The sequence below is a fragment of the Rutidosis leptorrhynchoides genome, chromosome 3 (assembly GCF_046630445.1).
Source record: "Rutidosis leptorrhynchoides isolate AG116_Rl617_1_P2 chromosome 3, CSIRO_AGI_Rlap_v1, whole genome shotgun sequence".
NCBI classification, from domain to species: Eukaryota; Viridiplantae; Streptophyta; class Magnoliopsida; order Asterales; family Asteraceae; genus Rutidosis; species Rutidosis leptorrhynchoides.
The window spans coordinates 19,545,885-19,569,575 of record NC_092335.1 but is presented as its reverse complement, the minus strand read 5'-3'; the positions used below and the strand labels follow the sequence as shown (position 1 = coordinate 19,569,575).

The following is a 23,691-nucleotide window of genomic DNA, read 5'->3' as shown; positions in this document are numbered from 1 at the left end:
TGAAGAAGTATGAGAAGCAACTCGTTGTACGGGAAGATGGAATTCGATATTTTGCGAATCGTATTTGGGTACCGAAGTTGGGTGGATTAAGGAAGTTGATATTGAACGAGGCACATAAGACAAGATATTCGATACATCCTGGAGTTGGAAAGATGTACCAAGATCTTAAGACGCATTATTGGTGGCCTAATTTGAAGACAGACGTTGCAACATATGTTGGGGAATGTTTAACTTGTTCCAAAGTCAAAGCAGAACACCAGAAGCCGTCAGGGTTACTTCAACAACCAGAAATCCCAGAATGGAAATGGGATGGTATTACCATGGATTTCATCACGAAGTTACCAAAGACTGCCTGGGGATACGACACCATTTGGGTAATTGTTGATCGTCTTACCAAGTCTGCACATTTCTTGCCTATAAAGGAAACGGATAGAATGGAGAAACTATTACGATTGTATATAAAGGAAGTTGTTTCAAGGCATGGAATACCTATTTCCATTATATCCGATCGTGATAGTAGATTTACCTCAAAATTCTGGCAATCACTACAGGAGGCACTAGGAACTCGGTTGGATATGAGTACCGCATATCATCCACAAACCGATGGACAGAGTGAAAGAACGATTCAGACTCTCGAAGACATGCTCAGGGCATGTGTGATCGATTTTGGAAACGGATGGGATAAATACCTACCGTTAGCAGAATTCTCGTATAATAATAGTTATCATGCGAGCATTGGAGCTGCGCCATTCGAAGCATTGTACGGAAGGAAGTGTAGATCTCCTATCTGTTGGAATGAAGTAGGAGATCGACATTTAACTGGTCCCGAGATCATACATGAAACGACTGAGAAGATAGTGCAAATCAAGGAGAGATTGAAAACAGCCCGTAGTCGCCAAAAGAGCTACGCCGATGTTCGAAGGAAACCATTAGAGTTTCAGGTCGGGGACATGGTTATGCTAAAGGTGTCACCTTGGAAAGGTGTAATACGTTTCGGCAAAAGGGGTAAACTGAACCCAAGGTACGTAGGCCCGTTCAAGATCATCGAACGCATTGGACCGGTAGCTTATCGACTCGAGTTACCGCAACAACTCGCCGGAGTACATAATACCTTTCACGTCTCAAACCTTAAGAAGTGTCTTGCAAAGGAAGACCTCACCATTCCTCTTGAAGAAATTCATGTCGACGAGAAACTACAATTCGTCGAAGAACCAATCGAAATCATGGACCGTGAAGTTAAACAACTCAAACAGAGTAATATACCGATTGTTAAGGTTCGTTGGAATGCTAGAAGAGGTCCCGAGTTTACTTGGGAACGAGAGGATCAGATGAAGCAAAAGTATCCACACTTGTTTCTCGATGACGCAAAATAGGTACAATTTTAAAATTTCGGGACGAAATTTATTTAACGGGGAGGTAATGTAACGACCCGCACTTTTTCGATCATACTATATTTATAAGATTAATATTTACATAAATTAAACCTTACCAACATGATAAGCAATCCAAATTGTCGAGATTTATATTTCCGAAAAGAATTTTACACAACGTTTGACCGTCTAGTTTGACCAATGATATCACGAACTATACAATATATGATAATTATACGTTTGTGTATATATATGTATATATACATATTTAACATGATTAATGAATGTTTTAATATCTCATTTTGTATTAATAACAACAAGTTATATGTGTATTTTGAAACTACTAACTTAAGTTTTCAAAACGATAACAATACGTAACGTTATTTGACTTAAATACTTAAGACTATAATGTTTATACATATATTGTATAAGTAATGTATTTAATCACTTTTAAGAACTTAAATACATAAAATCATATAAGTGTATTCCCAAAAGATAGCTATATTTGAATCCTCATTCCATTTTTCACAAAATTTCTATACGTATATTTAGAGTATTTGTACTCGTATCATACCTAGCTCCTATACGTATTTACTAATAGTAAATACACATCAAAATCACCACCTAACCAGCCATTATTCATGCCCTTAGAGCTAGGTAATTACTTTTGGATGATTACTTGACTAATTAACAAAATTACAAACTAAAAATCTTATCATGTATTACATGATACACATTTTTTTTAGGTTATAAGTATCACCATTTCTAGTTCATTTTCTAACCTCATTTTTAGTTAAACACACACTCTTTCACAACCCTTAAAACCCTTAATCAATTCAGCAAAGTTTCCAAGAAGATCTAGCTTCAAAAACCATACTAAAACACCATAAGAAAACCATACAAAAACACTTCAAGAAAACCCTCCAAGAACACCAACTTACTACCAATCTTTCATCCACTTCTATCACCCTTTTGATTCTAGCTTCTTACTTCTCTTTTACAGCAAACTTATCCAAGGAACTTGAGGTAGAATCTATGTTCATAACCTTATTCGATTCATATATATATAGCTATCTTATTTTGTGGTACAAAAGTTTAACAACAAGAACATAGTTTGAATGTTTTCAAACTTGTTTGCAAACTAAATAGATCCTTCTAACTTAACTTTTAAAATACTTCAAGACCTGTAATATAACTTATGTATATGCTAATTTAACAAGGTAAAACTTGGTTTTTCAAAGTATAAGTATTTTTAGAAAAATGGTCATTAAATGATTTTGTTGTAACAAAAATGTTTAACTTCATATGTTTCACTAATGTTTCACTTATGCCGTATGATTTTGAATACAAACCAAGGTATTTACAGTTCATAGTCTTAAAGAAGAACTCGATCCAAGAAGATGGCAATTTGAATCAACGAAAACGGATTTGTAACGAAGAAACTATGACCGAAACAAAATTGGTTATCCTAGATCATTTCAACTACGGGATCAATTGGAAAAAAATGATATAAATCACATATTTCTAAGATAACATGATATTTTATATATATGTACTTATAATTCAATTTTATATGGTTCAGGATCACCCGTAAACAACACGAGAAGATTAATCATAAGATCCCATGATTGTACGCAACACGTCATTTGACAACACCGGTACTTTATGTACGCAACACGTCATTTGACAACACCGGTACCATGGGTCAAGATTAATCTCGACCAATACATATACGATGGGGTTTTATTTATTTCGTTGGGGGTTTTGTTTATTGCGGGTATATTAAACATCTAAAAATGAACCATTAAAAATTGAATTACTAACATCGGAATGCTAACTACGGACTAAGGAAATATTCAAAATATTAAAAGTATAACAAGTATATATATATATAACGTTTGTTTTAAAATGAAAACATATTGATATATTATATATGGATAGGTTCGTGATATCAACCGGAAGACCGAGTCAAAATATATATATCATCAAGACAAGAGTGAGTATATAGTCCCACTTTTAAACTCTAAATATTTCGGGATGAGAATACATGTATTTTATGTTTTACGATATGGACACAAGTAACTGAAAAATATGTTCTACGTTGAGTTGTACCACTGGCATACTTCCCTGTAGCTTGGTAACTAATATTTACAGCGGTATTGTAAACGCGAATCCTGTTGATAGATCTATCGGGCCTGACAACCCCAACCGGACTGGACGACCAGTATTCAACGGTTGCACAGTACTTCGTTTTGTGACTACACTTGGTACGGTGTAGTAAGATTTCATATTAAAGGGAATATGCGACGTGAAAATGTTAAGTATGGTTACCAAGTGCTCAACCACTTAGAATATTTTTATTGAAATGTTTATATACGAAATCTTGTGGTCTATATATATATATTGCTGCGCACTAAACCTATATCTCACCAACTTTATGTTGACGTTTTTAAACATGTTTATTCTCAGGTGATAATTAAAGCTTCCGCTGCATTATGTTGAATCTAAGCAGGATCATGCGTACTCATATTTGTGTCAAAAATAAAACTGCATATCCGAGGACGTGTGTTGTAAAATATGCTAGAAATCGTGTTGTTATTATCATTTGTAAAGTTTGTAAGTCGAAGATTATCGTTAAACGATAATCATCTTTTTATTGTCTAAAGCTTGTAACAAAAATAATGGTTTGGTTTGTAATGTATAATATATGCAGTTTTCCTTTTTAAAAATGTCGCATATAGAGGTCAATACCTCGCAATGAAATCATACGTTATTTAACACGTTCTTATGGTTAAGGACGGGTTATGACATATGCCGATATGGATTTCCATTCGGGCTCCGAAAGCAGCGTCACCGGAATGGATCAACCAATTTCCCATCATCTATTCTGAATGAATTGGGGATGGGTTCGTAATATACTAAATCACTAGAGACAAGAAGAAGGTGATCCATTCCATCCACCAAATTGCCCTCTTGGCGATGAACCTGAAGCACTTACCGGCGAACCTATTCGAAACACCATTTTCTCTCTCATTTCTAGAGTATCTCGTCACGATTATATACTATCCCATATTACAAATCTTGTTCATTCGCTCGCTCCAACCGCCAATCATCCCAGTGTACTAGCAGAAGTTAACGAACTTCGCGCTCGCGTGACGGCTTTGGAGAACATGGTGCGAAGGTTGCAAACACCAGCAGCAGCAGCAGCAGCAGCACCAGTAGCATAATCAGCACCACCGTCAATAACATCAACAATACCATCATCACCACTAACAAACAACATCCACATCACACGTCTCGACATCATAATCTGTCCGACAAACATCAACATCATACGCACCATAGATACCAAGGAGTACCAACAATAATGAACGATGAAGTATTGATCCATAACTTCATTGATATTCTGCGAAGAATATGTGGTTTCAAAAAGTTTTAGAGATTTCTTATTCTAGCGCAAACCGAAAAGCAAATGAGATTAATATCATATTAACTCATTAAATTCATGATTTCATCTGAAGAAAATATATATGTATATATGTTTTCATAAAGATTGTAATTAAAAGTTCTTTTGTACAAAATATTAATGGTGAAAATGTTTTTTTTAACGGGTAGGTAATACCCGAGGAATAATTAGATTTCATCTTAATAAGTTACATTGTACATTCGTCGAAGCTGATTCAACAGTCATTTACTATCCTACTTACAACCACCGATATACGTATCCGTTCACCGCAGAATAACCATTTTCATTCAATTTCATATTTGGATTTTGACTTCCCAGAATCCAACAAGTGGCATATGAAGAAAACATATGACAAAATAAAATCTGTTAGAAACAAACAAATTAACTATGAAAATTTTTGTTAAGAATCCACGCTAAATGTTCCAGCTAACTGTTCCTAGCTAACTGATTACATTTTATTTATCGCAGTTTATTTATCGCAATTTAATTATCGCACTTTTATTTATCGTCATTTAATTTCTGTAATTATTTTACGCAATTTAAATATCGGGACACGTATACAATGTTTTGACATATCATATCGACGCATCTATATATATTATTTGGAATCACCATAGACACTCTATATGCAGTAATGATCGAGTTCTCTATACAGGGTTGAGGTTGATTCTACAATAATATATATAGTTTGAGTTGTGATCGAGTCTGAGACGTATACGGGTCACGACACGTATTAATTAATTCGTATATTATATATTAAACTATATATGAATTATTGGACTGTTACTGTGGACTATCGACTGTAGACTAATGACATTGGACAATTAAAATGAATTAAAATATTGATTATAACATATGAAACTAAACATTTCTTCAAGATTGCCACTTGATTTCATCTTAAACCTCATTGTATCTCGACGATTACAATCAGCGTTCAAATCTATCATGATTCTTAAAAACACCTCAATCAAGAGGATAAACCAACCGCACTTCATCTACGGAAGAAAAGATTGATGCATATAGTTATGCACCTGAAAAACCCTCGAAAACTGAGTAAACGTTTGACACGTATCTGTTCTAGTTCCTTTGACATTGTTATTACCGAAGAGCGTTTTGCAATCCCTTTCCAAAGTAGCTAATTTTGTCACAGCTCCAGCAAGTCAACTCCGACTTTTCATCCAAAAAAATTTTATTATAACCGCGATATATATGCGTACTCTTTATTATTACTGGGGAACCTTTTATATTCCACAATATTACCATCAGCGATTAATCATTCTAAAAACACAATTCTCCTGAAACTACCTCGGTTTGATAACCGATGACCCAGATCAGTTAACCTTGAAAATGCTGACGAAGCAGCATGTTGTAGATGATCTTACTGGCCAAAAGTTTGATGATAAAGAAAGGAGTGTTAGGAACTATGAAGCGGATTATGCGAAACTATGAAGAAAGCCGTGGACAAATCACAAAGAATAAGTTTGCCTTCAAAGAATCCAAATGATTCTGTGCCTGCTGAAATCGTTAGCAAACATCTTATTTCTCATTCTAAACCTTCACAGACAAATCTTCTTCATCATCCATTGATATTAGAAATTCTAAGATATTCTTGTATGTTCTATTATAAATATCCTCCATATTTCTGGCAATATTTTCACAACTATTCTTATCTGAGATCATTTATCTCTCCGTAATATCTTCAACATAAAAGAAACTGTGTTAGTTTCTAAATTCTGAAACCTTCGAGTTTAAAATATGAATGTTTTGAAGTAGTGTTGGGAACTGAAGCATGGAATAGTATAATATAATGACACTTGATCAACGTCATTATATTACAGTAAGTCATGCTGAGTTTCTAATGAAGCATGATGATTCACAGTACCGTCATCATGTGCCATTTACACGACTCTTACATTCTATCTAATCTCTAAACATATCAAGAGAATATTTTTCTGGATGACTCGGTCTTCTCTAGGGTATTCTGGTAATTTAACAAATCAAAATCGTTCTATTACCATTTTCTTCTTAGAGCATTAGCTATGTTCATTCTGAATTTCATAGCTACGAATTCCGGACCATTACTCGCTTGACTCGAAGTCGGGAAGAGAAAACGAAAGCATGAAGCTCCGAAAAATAATGAAGAATATAAACTCCGATAATAACCCCTAAATTACAAACCGTATATATCGATGCAGATAGCAATATAGAGACACGGGAGAATTAGAAACACTATAAACACAAGAGTATAGTAGAAGTAAATAGATTCTTCTGGTGGTAGATGAAAAAGAAGAATGACAGATATAAAAGTTAGGAGTATATCAAGAATCAGGACTGGATGGAGCATATTGATGAATGCTTTAAAGTAAGAATCAAGGAAGAAAGAATAGAAGGTGTGAGTCGTGGAAAATAAGGAAAGGAAGGGGTGAATTTATAGTGAAATATTCGACAGAACAATCGAAACAGATTATTGCATATAATCAAAGAAGATCCTGATTTCCTTAATCACCAAAGAACCAAATCTTATTACGTAAGATTCTCTTTAAATCCCTTAAATCCCGGAAATCAATCATAACTACGTCATCGGTTAAGACGAATATATTTTACTCATCTCACTCTTTTACGATAGTCTCATTTATATTCTTCGCATAATCGAATCGTTTTATCTACATTACTCAATGATGATAAAACTCCATTATCACCTTATATTTGTCATGAAAACCTTCTTATTGTTATCCATAACAACCTCTATCAAATTTCGGGGACGAACTTTCTTGAACGGGTAGGTACTGTTGTAATGACTCGCACTTTTTCGATCGTTCTATACTTATAAGATTAATAATTACATAAATTAAACCTTACCAACATGATAAGCAATCCAAATTGTTGAGACTTATGTTTTTGAAATGAGTTTTACACAACGTTTGACCGTCTAGTTTGACCGATGATATCACGAACTATATAACATATGATAATTATACGTTTGTGTATATATATGTATATATACATATTTAACATGATCTAAGGATGTTTTAATATCTCATTTTGTATTAATAACAATAAGTTATAAGTATATTTTGAAACTACTAACTTAAGTTTTCAAAACGATAACCATACGTAACGTTATTTGACATAAATACTTATAACATATAATGTTTATACATATATCGTATATGTAATGTATTTAATCACTTTTAAAGACTTAAATACATAAAACAATATAAGTATATTCACAAAAGATAGCTATATTTGAATTCTCATTCCATTTTTCACAAGATTTTCTATACGTATATCTAGAGTATATGTACTCGTATCATACCTAGCTTCTATACGTATTTACTATTGGTATATACACATCAAATCACCACCAACCAGCCCTTGTTCATGCCTTATGTATAAGGTAACTCTCTTGTTCATGCCTTATGTATAAGGTAACTACTTTTGATGTTTAGTATGACTAATTACATAAAAATACAACATGAAATTTTGTCCATGTTTTTCCATTAATCATGTTTTTATGGCCTTAAATACATCTTCCATTTTCAAATTTTATTACCTCATTTCTTTAACCAAAAACACACTCTTAAGAAACTCCATAACCATTCAGCTAGTATCCATGAAGATCTAGCCATAAAAACATCACTTAAACACCATAAGAAAAACCTTACAAAAACACTTCAAGAATCCTTTCAAGAACACAAGTTTACTTCCAATCTTTCATCCAACTCCATCACTCTTTTGGTTCTAGATTTTTACTTGTCTTTTACAGCAATCTTGTCCAAGTAACTTGAGGTAGTAACTTTGTTCATAACCTTATTCGATTCATATATATATAGCTATCTTATTTTGTGGTATAAAATTTTAACAACAAGAACATAGTTTGAATGTTTTCAAACTTGTTTGCAAACTAAATAGATCCTTCTCACTTAACTTTTAAAATACTTCAAGACCTGTAATATATCATAAATATATGCTAATTTAACAAGGTATAACTTGGTTTTTCAAAGAACACCTTAAAAACTGAATTTACGACGTCGGAGTGCAACCGGGGGCTGTTTTGGGTTGGATAATTAAAAACCATCTTAAACTTTGAATTGGAGGTTTATTTTCTGGAAAAATGATTTTTACTATGAATATGATAACACATAAAAATTTCATGATTTAACTCAAAGTATAAGTATTTTTAGAAAAATAATCATTTAAGGTTGTTTACATGATGGAAAATGATTAACTTCATAAGTTTCACTAAAGTTTGACCTATGACCTGTGATTTCGAATACAAACTAAGGTATTTACAGTTCATAGTCTTAAAGAGGGACTCGATCCAAGGAAGTGGCAAGTTGAATCAACGAAAACGGAGTTGTAACGAAGAAACTATGACCAAAACGAGATCGGATATCTAAGACTAGTTTAGCTACGAAAATAATTGGAGAAAATTAAATAAATCACATCTTTTTAAAATAACATGATATTTTATATATATGTACTCATAATTTAATTTTATATGGTTCAGGATCACCCGTAAACAATACGAGAAGATTAATCATAAGATCCCATGATTGTACGCAACACGTCATTTGACAACACCGGTACTTTATGTACGCAACACGTCATTTGACAACACCGGTACCGTGGGTCAAGATTAATCTCGACCAAAACATATACGATGGGGGTTTTTATTTATTTCGATGGGGGTTTATTTATTTATTAAATACCTAAATATGAACCATTAAAATTGAATTGCTAACTACGGACTAAGAAGACATTAAAAGTATTATAAGTATATATATGTGACGATTGTTTAAAATGAAAATATATTGACATATTATATATGGATAGGTTCGTGATATCAATCGGAGACCAAGTCAAAATTACATATCTTCAAGACGAAAGTGAGTTTCATTTGCTCCCTTTTTCTCTTTACATTTTTGGGACTGAGAATACATGCGCTGCTTTTATAAATGCTTTACGAAATAGAGACAAGTGATTAAAAATGATATTCTGCGGATTGATGTGCTAGGTAATTTAGTTACATGTTATAAGAGCATGTAAGCGCGAATCCTAAAGATAGATCTATCGGGCCTGACAACCCCAACCGGACTGGACGACCAGTATTCAACGGTTGCACAGTACTTCGTTTCGTGACTATACTTGGTACGGTGTAGTAAGATTTCATAATAAAGGGAATATGAGACGTGATTAAATGTTAAGTATGGTTACCAAGTGCTCAACCACTTAGAATATTTTTATTAAAATGTTTACATATGAAATCTTGTGGTCTATATTTATACCGCTGCCGGCATTAAACCTATATCTCACCAGCTTTATGTTGACGTTTTAAACATGTCTATTCTCAGGTGATAACTAAAAGCTTCCGCTGCAACATGTTGAATTTAAACAAGATCTTGAGTATGCATATTTGTGTCAAAAATAAAACTGCATATCGGAGGATTTGTAATGTAAAATATGCTAGAAATCGTATTGTTATCATCACATGTAAAGTTTGTAAGTCTAAGATTATCGCTAAACGATAATAATCTTTTTATTGTCTTAAACTTGTATTAAAATAAGAGTTATGGTTTGTAATGTAAAATAAATGCAGTTGTTCTTTTAAAAATGTCGCATATAGAGGTCAATACCTCGCAATGAAATCATACGTTATCTAAATCGTTCTTAAGGTTAAGGACGGGTTATGACATGTGGTATCAGAGCGGTGGTCTTAGCGAACCAGGTTTGCATTAGTGTGTCTAACCGATAAGTCGTTAGGATACATTAGTAAGTCTGGACTTTGACCGGGTCTGATTTAAAAACCATTGCTTATCATTGTTGGTTAAAATTTATATGTAAATATTATGTAGTACTAATGGGTTAGTTGTTATGTGATAGATGTCGGGCTCGAAACTTATTATCACATTCAGCGAATCCGAACCAGAATCTTCAGATGGTGTTCCAGTCATTAACCTATCCGATGACGAAAATAATATCTTTGGGGAAGACTCACAAATTCCGGATGAACCGACTATAGAGAACCCGGAAAGTGAACCCGAGGAGAAAAGTGAACCCGAGGAGGAAAGTGAACCCGAGGAGGAAAGTGAACCCGAGGAAGAAATACAGGAAATTACAAAAGACAAGTTCGAACTAGGAAAGAAACGAAAGGCTAATGAATTAGAAAATTCAAATCTCGAGTTTAGTAAGGATGATGTGGCACCAACTCCACTAGACACTACCACCCCTATTCCCGCTATTCCTATTCGTTCTATTCCGGCATCCAGTTCTTCAGTCCCACAGCCAAAATATAGGCAGACAGCTAGGATAAGCGTTAGGCGATTCATTGAACCTAAACGTCTTAGAAAATAGACCAAACGATGCGCTGCCGTATTAAACCATGGGATCATATAATGTTTTGTATAATATTATTAGTGTGGTTTGCTTAATGTTCGATGTAAGATAAGCATATGTAAAATAGTGAAGTGTGAAATGCAATAATTTTCCATGGTTAAGTATTATTTAGATGGTAGTAATTGATTCTGTACTAAGCTATTAAGTATGGACATTAACGGGTAGGTACTACCCTAGATATAATTATAAAACGCTAATAAGAAGAAAAGGCTTTTATAATAATACCTGGTTCATATTATTAATAAGCTATAATGTACTGTAAATATACACTACATCTATAATATTCCATGTGAATAATTATTTTCTTTTCATAGAAGAATATGGCGCGATTGAACCGAATGACGGAACAAGAAATCCAGGAACTCATCAATCAGCGAGTGAACGACAGAATGTTATGGGTCGAGGCTGCAAGAGGTGCTGCAGTTAACCCAAATCCTCGTGTGGGGTGCACTTACAAAACTTTTCAAGCTTGCAAGCCCTCATCATTCAGTGGAACAGAAGGACCGATCGGTTTAACCCAGTGGATAGAAAAGATGGAGACTGTGTTTAAAATAAGTGGTTGTGTTGAAAAGGACATGACCAAGTATGCATCGTGCACTTTACAAGATAGTGCACTCACGTGGTGGAAAAATTATGTGAAGGCTGTAGGAGGAGATGTAGCTTATGATACTCCATGGGAAGAATTCAAAACAATGTTAATCAACGAATATTGTCCAAGGAACGAGGTTAGGAAGTTGGAAGATGAATTACGAAGCCTGAAGGTTATTGGTACTGAAATCACCAACTACAATCAGCGATTCATGGAATTAGTTTTGCTATGTCCTGAATTGGTTCCAACCGAAGAACGGAAGATTGAAATGTACAAAGATGGTTTGCCCACAAAGGTCAAGGCAAACGTTACAGCATTGAGACCTAAGACAATTCATGAAGCCATAACCATGGCAAACGAGCTAATGGATCAGGTCATCTTGGATAAGAAATCATCCAATACTGATGTGAAGGTATTGGGTAACAAAAGAAAGTGGAATGGAAATTATGATCGAGGTAACCAACAACAATATTTTAAGAAACAAGAAACCACGAAAGGTGCGGGTAGTGGTTCAGGTTTTGGTTACAAAGGACAAAGTCCTTTATGCAACCGATGCCACAAACATCATTTTGGTTACTGTAGTGTGGTATGCAACAAGTGTAATCGACAGGGTCATCTTGCTGAAGATTGTAGGGCTCTCGTTACAAATACAAATGGTACCAAGACTCCTGCCACCAATGCAAATAGAACTGCTTTGGCTACCGTTACTTGTTTTGGGTGTGGAAAACAAGGTCACTATAAGAGCCAGTGCCCGAATCCAGAGAAGAATGTCGGACCTGCACGTGGGAGAGCATTTATTATTAATGCTAGAGAGGCACGTGAAGACCCGGAGCTTGTTACGGGTACGTTTACCATTAATAACTTATCAGCGTCTATTATATTTGATACTGGTGCCGATAGAAGTTACGTGTGTAGAAATTTTTACACTAAATTGAATTGTTCATCATTACCTCTAGATGCTAAGTACATGATTGAGTTAGCTAATGGTAAACTAATTAAAGCCGATAAAATTTGTCGTGATTGTGAAATAAATTTAGCCGGAGAAACGTTTAAAATTGACTTAATACCCGTAGAATTAGGAAGTTTTGATGTAATAGTCGGCATGGACTGGATGTCCAAAGTAGGAGCTGAAGTTGTGTGTGCCAAGAAGGCAATTCGCATTCCTAGTAAGGATAAAATGCCGGTGATGATTTATGGAGAGAAGGGTAATTCAAAGCTAAAACTCATTAGCTGTTTGAAAGCCAAGAAGTGTTTAGAAAAGGGATGTTATGCTATTCTAGCACATGTTAATAAAGTCGAAAAGAAAGAAAAAGAGAAGTGCATCAACGATGTGCCTGTGGCAAGAGATTTTCCTGAAGTTTTTCCGGAAGAGTTGCCGGGATTACCTCCATTTAGATCTGTAGAATTTCAAATAGATTTAGTACCAGGAGCTGCACCAGTGGCTCGTGCTCCATATAGACTTGCACCGTCCGAATTAAAAGAACTTCAAAGTCAGTTAAAAGAATTACTAGACCGTGGATTCATACGACCAAGCACTTCACCGTGGGGAGCTCCAATTTTGTTTGTTAAGAAGAAAGATGGATCTTTTAGGATGTGTATAGATTATCGTGAATTAAATAAGTTAACTATCAAGAATCGGTATCCACTACCGAGAATTGATGACTTATTTGATCAACTGCAAGGATCATGTGTTTATTCGAAAATCGACCTAAGATCGGGTTATCATCAATTACGTGTCAAAGAAGAAGATATACCGAAAACTGCTTTTCAGACACGTTACGGTCATTACGAATTTTTGGTCATGCCGTTTGGATTGACGAATGCGCCAGCTGTATTCATGGACCTCATGAATCGAGTTTGTAGTCCATATTTAGATAAGTTTGTTTTTGTTTTTATTGATGACATTCTTATCTATTCCAAGAGTGAGCAAGAGCATGAGCAGCATTTAAGGTTGATATTAGAGTTGTTGAGAAAAGAACAGCTATATGCTAAATTTTCTAAGTGTGCTTTTTAGTTGAAAGAAGTGCAATTTCTTGGCCACGTTGTTAGTAGCAAAGGAATTCAGGTTGATCCAGCAAAAATTGAAGCCATTGAAAAATGGGAGACTCCTAAGACACCAATGCAAATACGCCAATTTTTGGGTTTAGCCGGTTATTACAGAAGGTTTATTCAAGATTTTTCCCGAATAGCTAAGCCGTTGACAGCGTTAACGCAAAAAGGGAATAAATATGAATGGACTTCTGAGCAGGAGAGTGCATTTCAATTACTGAAAAAGAAGTTGACTACGGCGCCTATTTTATCGTTACCAGAAGGGAACGATGATTTTGAAATATATTGTGACGCTTCGCGACAAGGTTTTGGTTGCGTTCTTATGCAACGGAAGAAAGTTATTGCATACGCATCCCGACAATTGAAGATTCACGAGCGAAATTATACGACGCATGATCTAGAATTGGGAGCAGTCGTGTTTGCATTGAAGATGTGGAGACACTACTTGTATGGAGTTAAATGCACTGTGTTTACTGATCATAAAAGCCTTCAACATATTTTTGATCAGAAACAGCTGAACATGAGGCAACGTAGGTGGGTCGAGTTAATAAACGACTATGATTGTGAAATTCGTTATCATCCCGGGAAAGCGAATGTGGTGGCTGACGCATTAAGCAGAAAGGAACGAGAACCAATTCGAGTACGAGCGATGGACATAAAAATTCGCATGAATCTCAACTCACAAATCAAAGAAGTTCAACGAGAAGCACTTACTAAAGAAAACATAAGAAATGAAATAATGAAGAAGTATGAGAAGCAACTCGTTATACGGGAAGATGGAATTCGATATTTTGCAAATCGTATTTGGGTACCGAAGTTGGGTGGATTAAGGAAGTTGATATTGAACGAGGCACATAAGACAAGATACTCGATACATCCTGGAGTTGGAAAGATGTACCAAGATCTTAAGACACGTTATTGGTGGCCTAATTTAAAGACAGACGTTGCAACATATGTTGGGGAGTGTTTAACTTGTTCTAAGGTCAAAGCAGAACACCAGAAGCCGTCAGGGTTACTTCAACAACCAGAAATCCCAGAATGGAAATGGGATGGTATTACCATGGATTTCATCACGAAGTTACCAAAGACTGCCTGGGGATACGACACCATTTGGGTGATTGTTGATCGTCTCACCAAGTCTGCACATTTCTTGCCTATAAAGGAAACGGATAGGATGGAGAAACTATTACGATTGTATATAAAGGAAATTGTTTCAAGGCATGGAATACCTATTTCCATTATATCTGATCGTGATAGTAGATTTACCTCAAAGTTCTGGCAATCACTACAGGAGGCACTAGGAACTCATTTGGATATGAGTACCGCATATCATCCGCAAACGGACGGGCAGAGTGAAAGAACAATTCAGACTCTTGAAGACATGCTCAGGGCATGTGTGATCGATTTTGGAAACGGATGGGATAAGTATCTACCATTAGCAGAATTCTCGTATAATAATAGTTATCATGCGAGCATTAAAGCTGCACCATTCGAAGCATTGTACGGAAGGAAGTGTAGATCTCCTATCTGTTGGAATGAAGTAGGAGATCGACAATTAACTGGTCCCGAGATCATACATGAAACTACTGAAAAGATAGTACAAATCAAGGAGAGATTGAAAACAGCCCGTAGTCGCCAAAAGAGCTACGCCGATGTCCGAAGGAAACCATTAGAGTTTCAGATCGGTGACATGGTTATGTTAAAGGTGTCACCATGGAAAGGTGTAATACGTTTTGGAAAAAGGGGTAAACTGAACCCAAGATATGTAGGCCCGTTCAAGATCATCGAACGCATTGGACCGGTAGCTTATCGACTCGAGTTACCGCAACAACTCGCCGGAGTACATAATACCTTTCACGTCTCAAACCTTAAGAAGTGTCTTGCAAAGGAAGATTTCACCATTCCTCTTGAAGAAATCCATGTCGACGAGAAACTACAATTCGTCGAAGAACCAATCGAAATCATGGACCGTGAAGTTAAACAGCTCAAGCAGAGCAACATACCGATCGTTAAGGTTCGTTGGAATGCTCGAAGGGGTCCCGAGTTTACTTGGGAACGAGAGGATCAGATGAAACAAAAGTATCCACACTTGTTTCTCGATGACGCAAAATAGGTACAATTTTAAAATTTCGGGACGAAATTTATTTAACGGGTAGGTACTGTAATGACCCGCACTTTTTCGATCGTTCTATACTTATAAGATTAATAATTACATAAATTAAACCTTACCAACATGATAAGCAATCCAAATTTTTGAGACTTATGTTTTTGAAATGAGTTTTACACAACGTTTGACCGTCTAGTTTGACCGATGATATCACGAAATATATAACATATGATAATTATACGTTTGTGTATATATATGTATATATACATATTTAACATGATCTAAGGATGTTTTAATATCTCATTTTGTATTAATAACAATAAGTTATAAGTATATTTTGAAACTACTAACTTAAGTTTTCAAAACGATAACCATACGTAACGTTATTTGACATAAATACTTATAACATATAATGTTTATACATATATCGTATATGTAATGTATTTAATCACTTTTAAAGACTTAAATACATAAAACAATATAAGTATATTCACAAAAGATAGCTATATTTGAATTCTCATTCCATTTTTCACAAGATTTTCTATACGTATATCTAGAGTATATGTACTCGTATCATACCTAGCTTCTATACGTATTTACTATTGTTATATACACATCAAATCACCACCAACCAGCCCTTGTTCATGCCTTATGTATAAGGTAACTCTCTTGTTCATGCCTTATGTATAAGGTAACTACTTTTGATGTTTAGTATGACTAATTACATAAAAATACAACATGAAATTTTGTCCATGTTTTTCCATTAATCATGTTTTTATGGCCTTAAATACATCTTCCATTTTCAAATTTTATTACCTCATTTCTTTAACCAAAAACACACTCTTAAGAAACTCCATAACCATTCAGCTAGTATCCATGAAGATCTAGCCATAAAAACATCACTTAAACACCATAAGAAAAACCTTACAAAAACACTTCAAGAATCCTTTCAAGAACACAAGTTTACTTCCTATCTTTCATCCAACTCCATCACTCTTTTGGTTCTAGATTTTTACTTCTCTTTTACAGCAATCTTGTCCAAGTAACTTGAGGTAGTAACTTTGTTCATAACCTTATTCGATTCATATATATATAGCTATCTTATTTTGTGGTATAAAATTTTAACAACAAGAACATAGTTTGAATGTTTTCAAACTTGTTTGCAAACTAAATAGATCCTTCTCACTTAACTTTTAAAATACTTCAAGACCTGTAATATATCATAAATATATGCTAATTTAACAAGGTATAACTTGGTTTTTCAAAGAACACCTTAAAAACTGAATTTACGACGTCGGAGTGCAACCGGGGGCTGTTTTGGGTTGGATAATTAAAAACCATCTTAAACTTTGAATTGGAGGTTTATTTTCTGGAAAAATGATTTTTACTATGAATATGATAACACATAAAAATTTCATGATTTAACTCAAAGTATAAGTATTTTTAGAAAAATAATCATTTAAGGTTGTTTACATGATGGAAAATGATTAACTTCGTAAGTTTCACTAAAGTTTGACCTATGACCTGTGATTTCGAATACAAACTAAGGTATTTACAGTTCATAGTCTTAAAGAGGGACTCGATCCAAGGAAGTGGCAAGTTGAATCAACGAAAACGGAGTTGTAACGAAGAAACTATGACCAAAACGAGATCGGATATCTAAGACTAGTTTAGCTACGAAAATAATTGGAGAAAATTAAATAAATCACATCTTTTTAAAATAACATGATATTTTATATATATGTACTCATAATTTAATTTTATATGGTTCAGGATCACCCGTAAACAATACGAGAAGATTAATCATAAGATCCCATGATTGTACGCAACACGTCATTTGACAACACCGGTACTTTATGTATGCAACACGTCATTTGACAACACCGGTACCGTGGGTCAAGATTAATCTCGACCAAAACATATACGATGGGGGTTTTTATTTATTTCGATGGGGGTTTATTTATTTATTAAACACCTAAATATGAACCATTAAAATTGAATTGCTAACTACGGACTAAGAAGACATTAAAAGTATTATAAGTATATATATGTGACGATTGTTTAAAATGAAAATATATTGACATATTATATATGGATAGGTTCGTGATATCAATCGGAGACCAAGTCAAAATTACATATCTTCAAGACGAAAGTGAGTTTCATTTGCTCCCTTTTTCTCTTTACATTTTTGGGACTGAAAATACATGCGCTGCTTTTATAAATGCTTTACGAAATAGAGACAAGTGATTAAAAATGATATTCTGCGGATTGATGTGCTAGGTAATTTAGTTACATGTTATAAGAGCATGTAAGCGCGAATCCTAAAGATAGATCTATCGGGCCTGACAACCCCAACCGGACTGGACGACCAGTATTCAACGGTTGCACAGTACTTCGTTTCGTGACTATACTTGGTACGGTGTAGTAAGATTTCATAATAAAGGGAATATGCGACGTGATTAAATGTTAAGTATGGTTACCAAGTGCTCAACCACTTAGAATATTTTTATTAAAATGTTTACATATGAAATCTTGTGGTCTATATTTATACCGCTGCCGGCATTAAACCTATATCTCACCAACTTTATGTTGACGTTTTAAACATGTCTATTCTCAGGTGATAACTAAAAGCTTCCGCTGCAACATGTTGAATTTAAACAAGATCTTGAGTATGCATATTTGTGTCAAAAATAAAACTGCATATCGGAGGATTTGTAATGTAAAATATGCTAGAAATCGTATTGTTATCATCACATGTAAAGTTTGTAAGTCTAAGATTATCGCTAAACGATAATCATCTTTTTATTGTCTTAAACTTGTATTAAAATAAGAGTTATGGTTTGTAATGTAAAATAAATGCAGTTGTTCTTTTAAAAATGTCGCATATAGAGGTCAATACCTCGCAATGAAATCATACGTTATCTAAATCGTTCTTAAGGTTAAGGACGGGTTATGACAACTGTAATGACCCGGAATTTTCCGACCAAATTATACTTATGAGATTAATATTTACATAAATTAAACCATACCAACATGATAAGCAATCCAAATTGTTGAGACTTGTGTTTTTGAAAAGAGTTTTACACAACGTTTGACCGTCCAATATGACCGATGATATCACGAACTATATAATATACGATAATTATACGTTTGTGTATATATATATGTATTTATATATATTTAACATGATCTAAGGATGGTTTAACATCTCATTGTGTACTAATGACAATGAGTTATAAGTATATTTTGAAACTACTAACTTAAGTTTTCAAAACGATAACTATACGTAACATTCTTTGATATATATACTTATAATCTATAATGCTTATACATGTATCGTATATATAATGTATTTAATCACTTTTTAAGGACTTAAATACATAAAACAATATAAGTATATTCACAAAAGATAGCTATATTTGAATTCTCGTTCCGTTTCCTCAAGATTTCTATACGTATATCTAGGGTATATGTACCCGTATCATACCCAGCTTCTATACGTATTTACTATTGGTATATACACATCAAATCAACATCCTAATCAACATTATTACTGCCCTAGATATGAGGTAACTAGGATTTGTCAAGTAGTATGAATTATTAGTAAGAAAACAAAATTATGAATCCTTTTCTTTCTTTATAAACTAAAAACGTTTTTATAAATGAACACCATTTCTTCACTCCATTTTCTCATACCTACACCCTCATTTCTCTCTCAAAATACTCCTAACTTCATACTTGATCATCTCCAAGAATTTTCCCCATCATTTAGCTTCAATTACAAGCCTTAAACACCATAAGAAAACTCTTTCAAGAACATATCAAAATAACCACCCATTTGAAGAAGTTTACTTCTAACCTTTTGATCTAACTCCACCACTCTTTGATTCCAAGATTATTTCTTATCTTTTTCAGTAACTTTGTCCAAGTAACTTGAGGTAGTAACCTTGTTCATAATCTTATTCAATTCATATTCATATAGCTATCTTATTTTGTGGTATAAAATTTTAACAACAAGAACATAGTTTGAATGATTTCAAAATTGTTCGCAAACTAAATAGATCCTTCTAACTTGACTTTTAAAACACTTCAAGACCTGTAATATATCATAATGATATGTTAACCTAACAAGATATAACTTGGTTTTACAAAGAACATCTTAAAAACTGAATCTACGTCGTCGGAGTGCAACCGGGGGCTGTTTTGGGTTGGATAATTAAAAACCATCTTGAACTTTGAATTGGAAGTTCATATTCTGGAAAAATGATATTTCTTATGAATATGTTAACACATAAAAATTTCATAGTTTAACTCAAAGTGTAAGTATTTTTTAGAAAAATGATCATTAAATGTTGTTTTAATGATGGAAAATGATCACTTTCGTAAGTTTCACCAAAGTTTTACCTATAACCTATGATTTCGAATACAAACTAAGGTATTTTCAGTTCATATTCTTAAAATTTGACTCGATCCAAGGAAGTGGCAAGTTGAACCAACAAAAACGGAGTTGTAATGAAGAACCTACGACTAAAACAAGATTGGGTATCCGAAGCTAGTTTAGCTACGAAAATATTTGGAGAAAAAGTAAATTAATCATATCTTTTCTAATTAATATGATATTTTATATATAATTACTTATGATTTGATTTTATATATTTCAGGACCACCCGTAAACAACACGAGAAGATTAATCATAAGACCTCATGATTGTACGCAACACGTCATTTGACAACACGGTACTTTATGTACGCAACACGTCATTTGACAACATGGTACCATGGGTCGAGATTAATTCTAATCAATACGAATGCGATGGGGTCTTTATTTATTTTATTTAAGCAACTAATTGTGGACCACTAACATCGGACTGCTACTAACGGACTAAGAAAATATTAAAAGTATTAAAAGTATATATATATATGTAACGATTACTTAAAAAGAAAATATGTTGATATATTATATATATGGTTAGGTTCGTGATATCTATCGGAGACCAAGTCGAATTAAATACCTTCAAGGCAAAAGTGAGTTTCATTTGCTCCCTTTTTAATTGCTTTTGCAACATATATTTTTGGGCTGAGAATACATGCGCTGCTTTTATAAATGTTTACAAAATAGACACAAGTACTTAAAAATATATTCTACGTTGAGTTGTACCACTGGCATATTTCCCTGTAGCTTGGTAACTACTATTTACATGGGTATTGTAAACGCGAATCCTGTTGATAGATCTATCGGGCCTGACAACCCCAACCGGACTGGACGACCAGTATTCAACGGTTGCACAGTACTTCGTTTTGGTGACTACACTTGGTACGGTGTAGTGAGATTTCATAATAAAGGGAATATGCGACGTTGATTAAATGTTAAGTATGGTTACCAAGTGCTCAACCACTTAGAATGCTTTACATACACTTGCGAGTGTATTATGTTTATGATTATGAAATCTTGTGGTCTATTAACATATTGAAATGATTGTTATGATAAACCTATGAACTCACCAACCTTTTGGTTGACACTTTAAAGCATGTTTATTCTCAGGTACGAATTAAGTCTTCCGCTGTGCATTTGCTCAATATAAGGACATTACTTGGAGCCGATCATCGCAATGGGACCAAATGTTGATGACTTCGTCCAGGTGGATTAGGACGGGTCCTTTCATCACACAATTAAGAGAGTTGGATGACACATCCAGATATACAAGATTTGAAATATGACCAACACTGTTGGGTAAATCACCACTCAATTGATTACCAGATAGGTCTAACACTTGTAGGGACTCGCATCCTGCGAAGTCAGGAATGCTTCCACTGAGAGAATTGTGATCAAGCGACAAGCGAGTCAACGATGACCATCCACCGAAATTAGGCACGGGACCCGTAAGGAGGTTTTTTGAGAGCGTTAAGGTCTGAAGAGAAGTTAAAGCTCCAAACGAAAAAGGAATAGATCCTACCAACGAATTACCAGTTAAATCAAGATAAGACAAGTTGGAGAGATTTCCTATCTGATGAGGAATAACACCTCGTAGCTTATTTATTGAGAGGTCTAAATGGATGAGAGAAGTTAAAGCTCCAATGGATACAGGAACAGATCCCCTCAGAGAATTACCACTGAAATCAAGATTAACCAAGTTGGAGAGATTTCCAAGTTGATGAGGAATGACATTTTCTAGTTGATTATTTGAGAGGTCTAAAGTGGCGAGAGAAGTTAAAGCACCAAAGGAAAAAGGAATAGATCCAACCAAATAATTACCACTGAGATCAATATAAAACAAGTTGGAGAGATTTCCAAGCTCATGAGGAATAGGCCCACTGAGATTAGCATCAAACATATCCAAATACTCTAAATTGGTAAGGGAACCAAAAAAGTTTGGTATGTGATTTAACTGAAAATCATTTCCAGATAAATCAAGGTGTTGTAATTGCTTTAACAGCTTTAATGACAGACTAATCTTTCCTACAAAATTACCATAAAGATCAAGTGCAGTTATATGACCAGTATGCCTGGCAAACGGGTCAGGTTGGGTCGGTTTGGGTAATGGGTCAAAATGGTTTTGGGTTGAAATGGGTCATAGGTCAAACGGGTCAATTTTCTAAACGGGTCAAAATGGGTCAGGTTGGGTCGGTTTGGGTAACGGGTTGAAATGGGTCACAGGTCAATTGGGTCAAATGGGTCAAACGGGTTACATCAAATTTTTTTTTTTACATTTATTACATTATTTTAGTTATTATTATTTATTAAATATACATAAGAAACATTAATATACATAATAAATGATATAAACATGAATGCTTTATAAATTTTTGACGGATGAAACTTTTTATGCTTGACCCATTTGATCCATTCACAAAACCCATTAGACCTATTTCTATTTATTGATCTTTGAGTATTGATACCCATTAGACCTGTTCATTCATTTTTTGTATAGGTTTCAATAGGTTGGAGATAAACTCATTTGAATCTTTTTATAAGTTTTGATTTACATTGTTAGGCCTAATTTTTCTCAAGACCCAATTGACCCGAAAGCTTGCCCCATTTGACCCGAATTTGAGTGTTTGGGTCTCAATTGCCAGGTATAATGACCAGTGAGGTTACTACAGCTGACACGCACCCATTTGCAACAATCCCTCTTTTCTTCTTCATTTCTTCAATCATACAGAGTATCATCTATGTCTTTTAAATTTGCTTTAAATTCAAGTAGAGCTTGTCTCTCCTTCTCGATGCACGACCCAGTAACCGTCACGTTGGCATCTTCATTGAGCCCAAGACTATGACCAGCATCAGTAAGTAATAATAGTATGCATAGCACCCAATACACACCAACATGCATCATATCATATAATTTATCAACTATCAACTATAGATAGAAAACCGATAAGTGTGTAGCTTACCACCTCAGGTGTTGATCAAAGCCAGAAGGAATGAACACTTTATTTAGCAGCAGCACTAAGTTAAGAAGTAGTTTTACAACTAAAGGTTGTAAGAAATATTGTAATTGTTTTCACTACATTTTACGAAGAAAGGTCCGTCATGTGTATATATAACACACTAACATGCCTCCTATTTATTTTGACCTCTAATTTACATTCCAAAGACGACCAAGACTTTTCAGTAAGAAAAATGACGAGGAGAATAAGTTGGTGGGCTCAAGCTCTTCCACCACATATTATTAATAAGATAAAGGTTAATTTAAACATGCTTTAAGGAGCATTTT

General features: G+C 34.3%; 1 protein-coding gene across 1 annotated transcript in view; it reads right to left on the bottom strand.

The window, feature by feature from the left end:
* Positions 1-22,535, bottom strand: part of LOC139899732 (uncharacterized) — a 33,396-nt gene extending 10,861 nt beyond the window's left edge. The window contains exon 1 of the mRNA XM_071882574.1: positions 21,643-22,535. Within this exon, the coding sequence (XP_071738675.1) occupies positions 21,643-22,308 (666 nt within the window). The 5' untranslated portion in view covers positions 22,309-22,535. The remainder of the gene's footprint in view (positions 1-21,642) is intronic.
* Between the last annotated feature and the right edge of the window lie 1,156 nt (positions 22,536-23,691).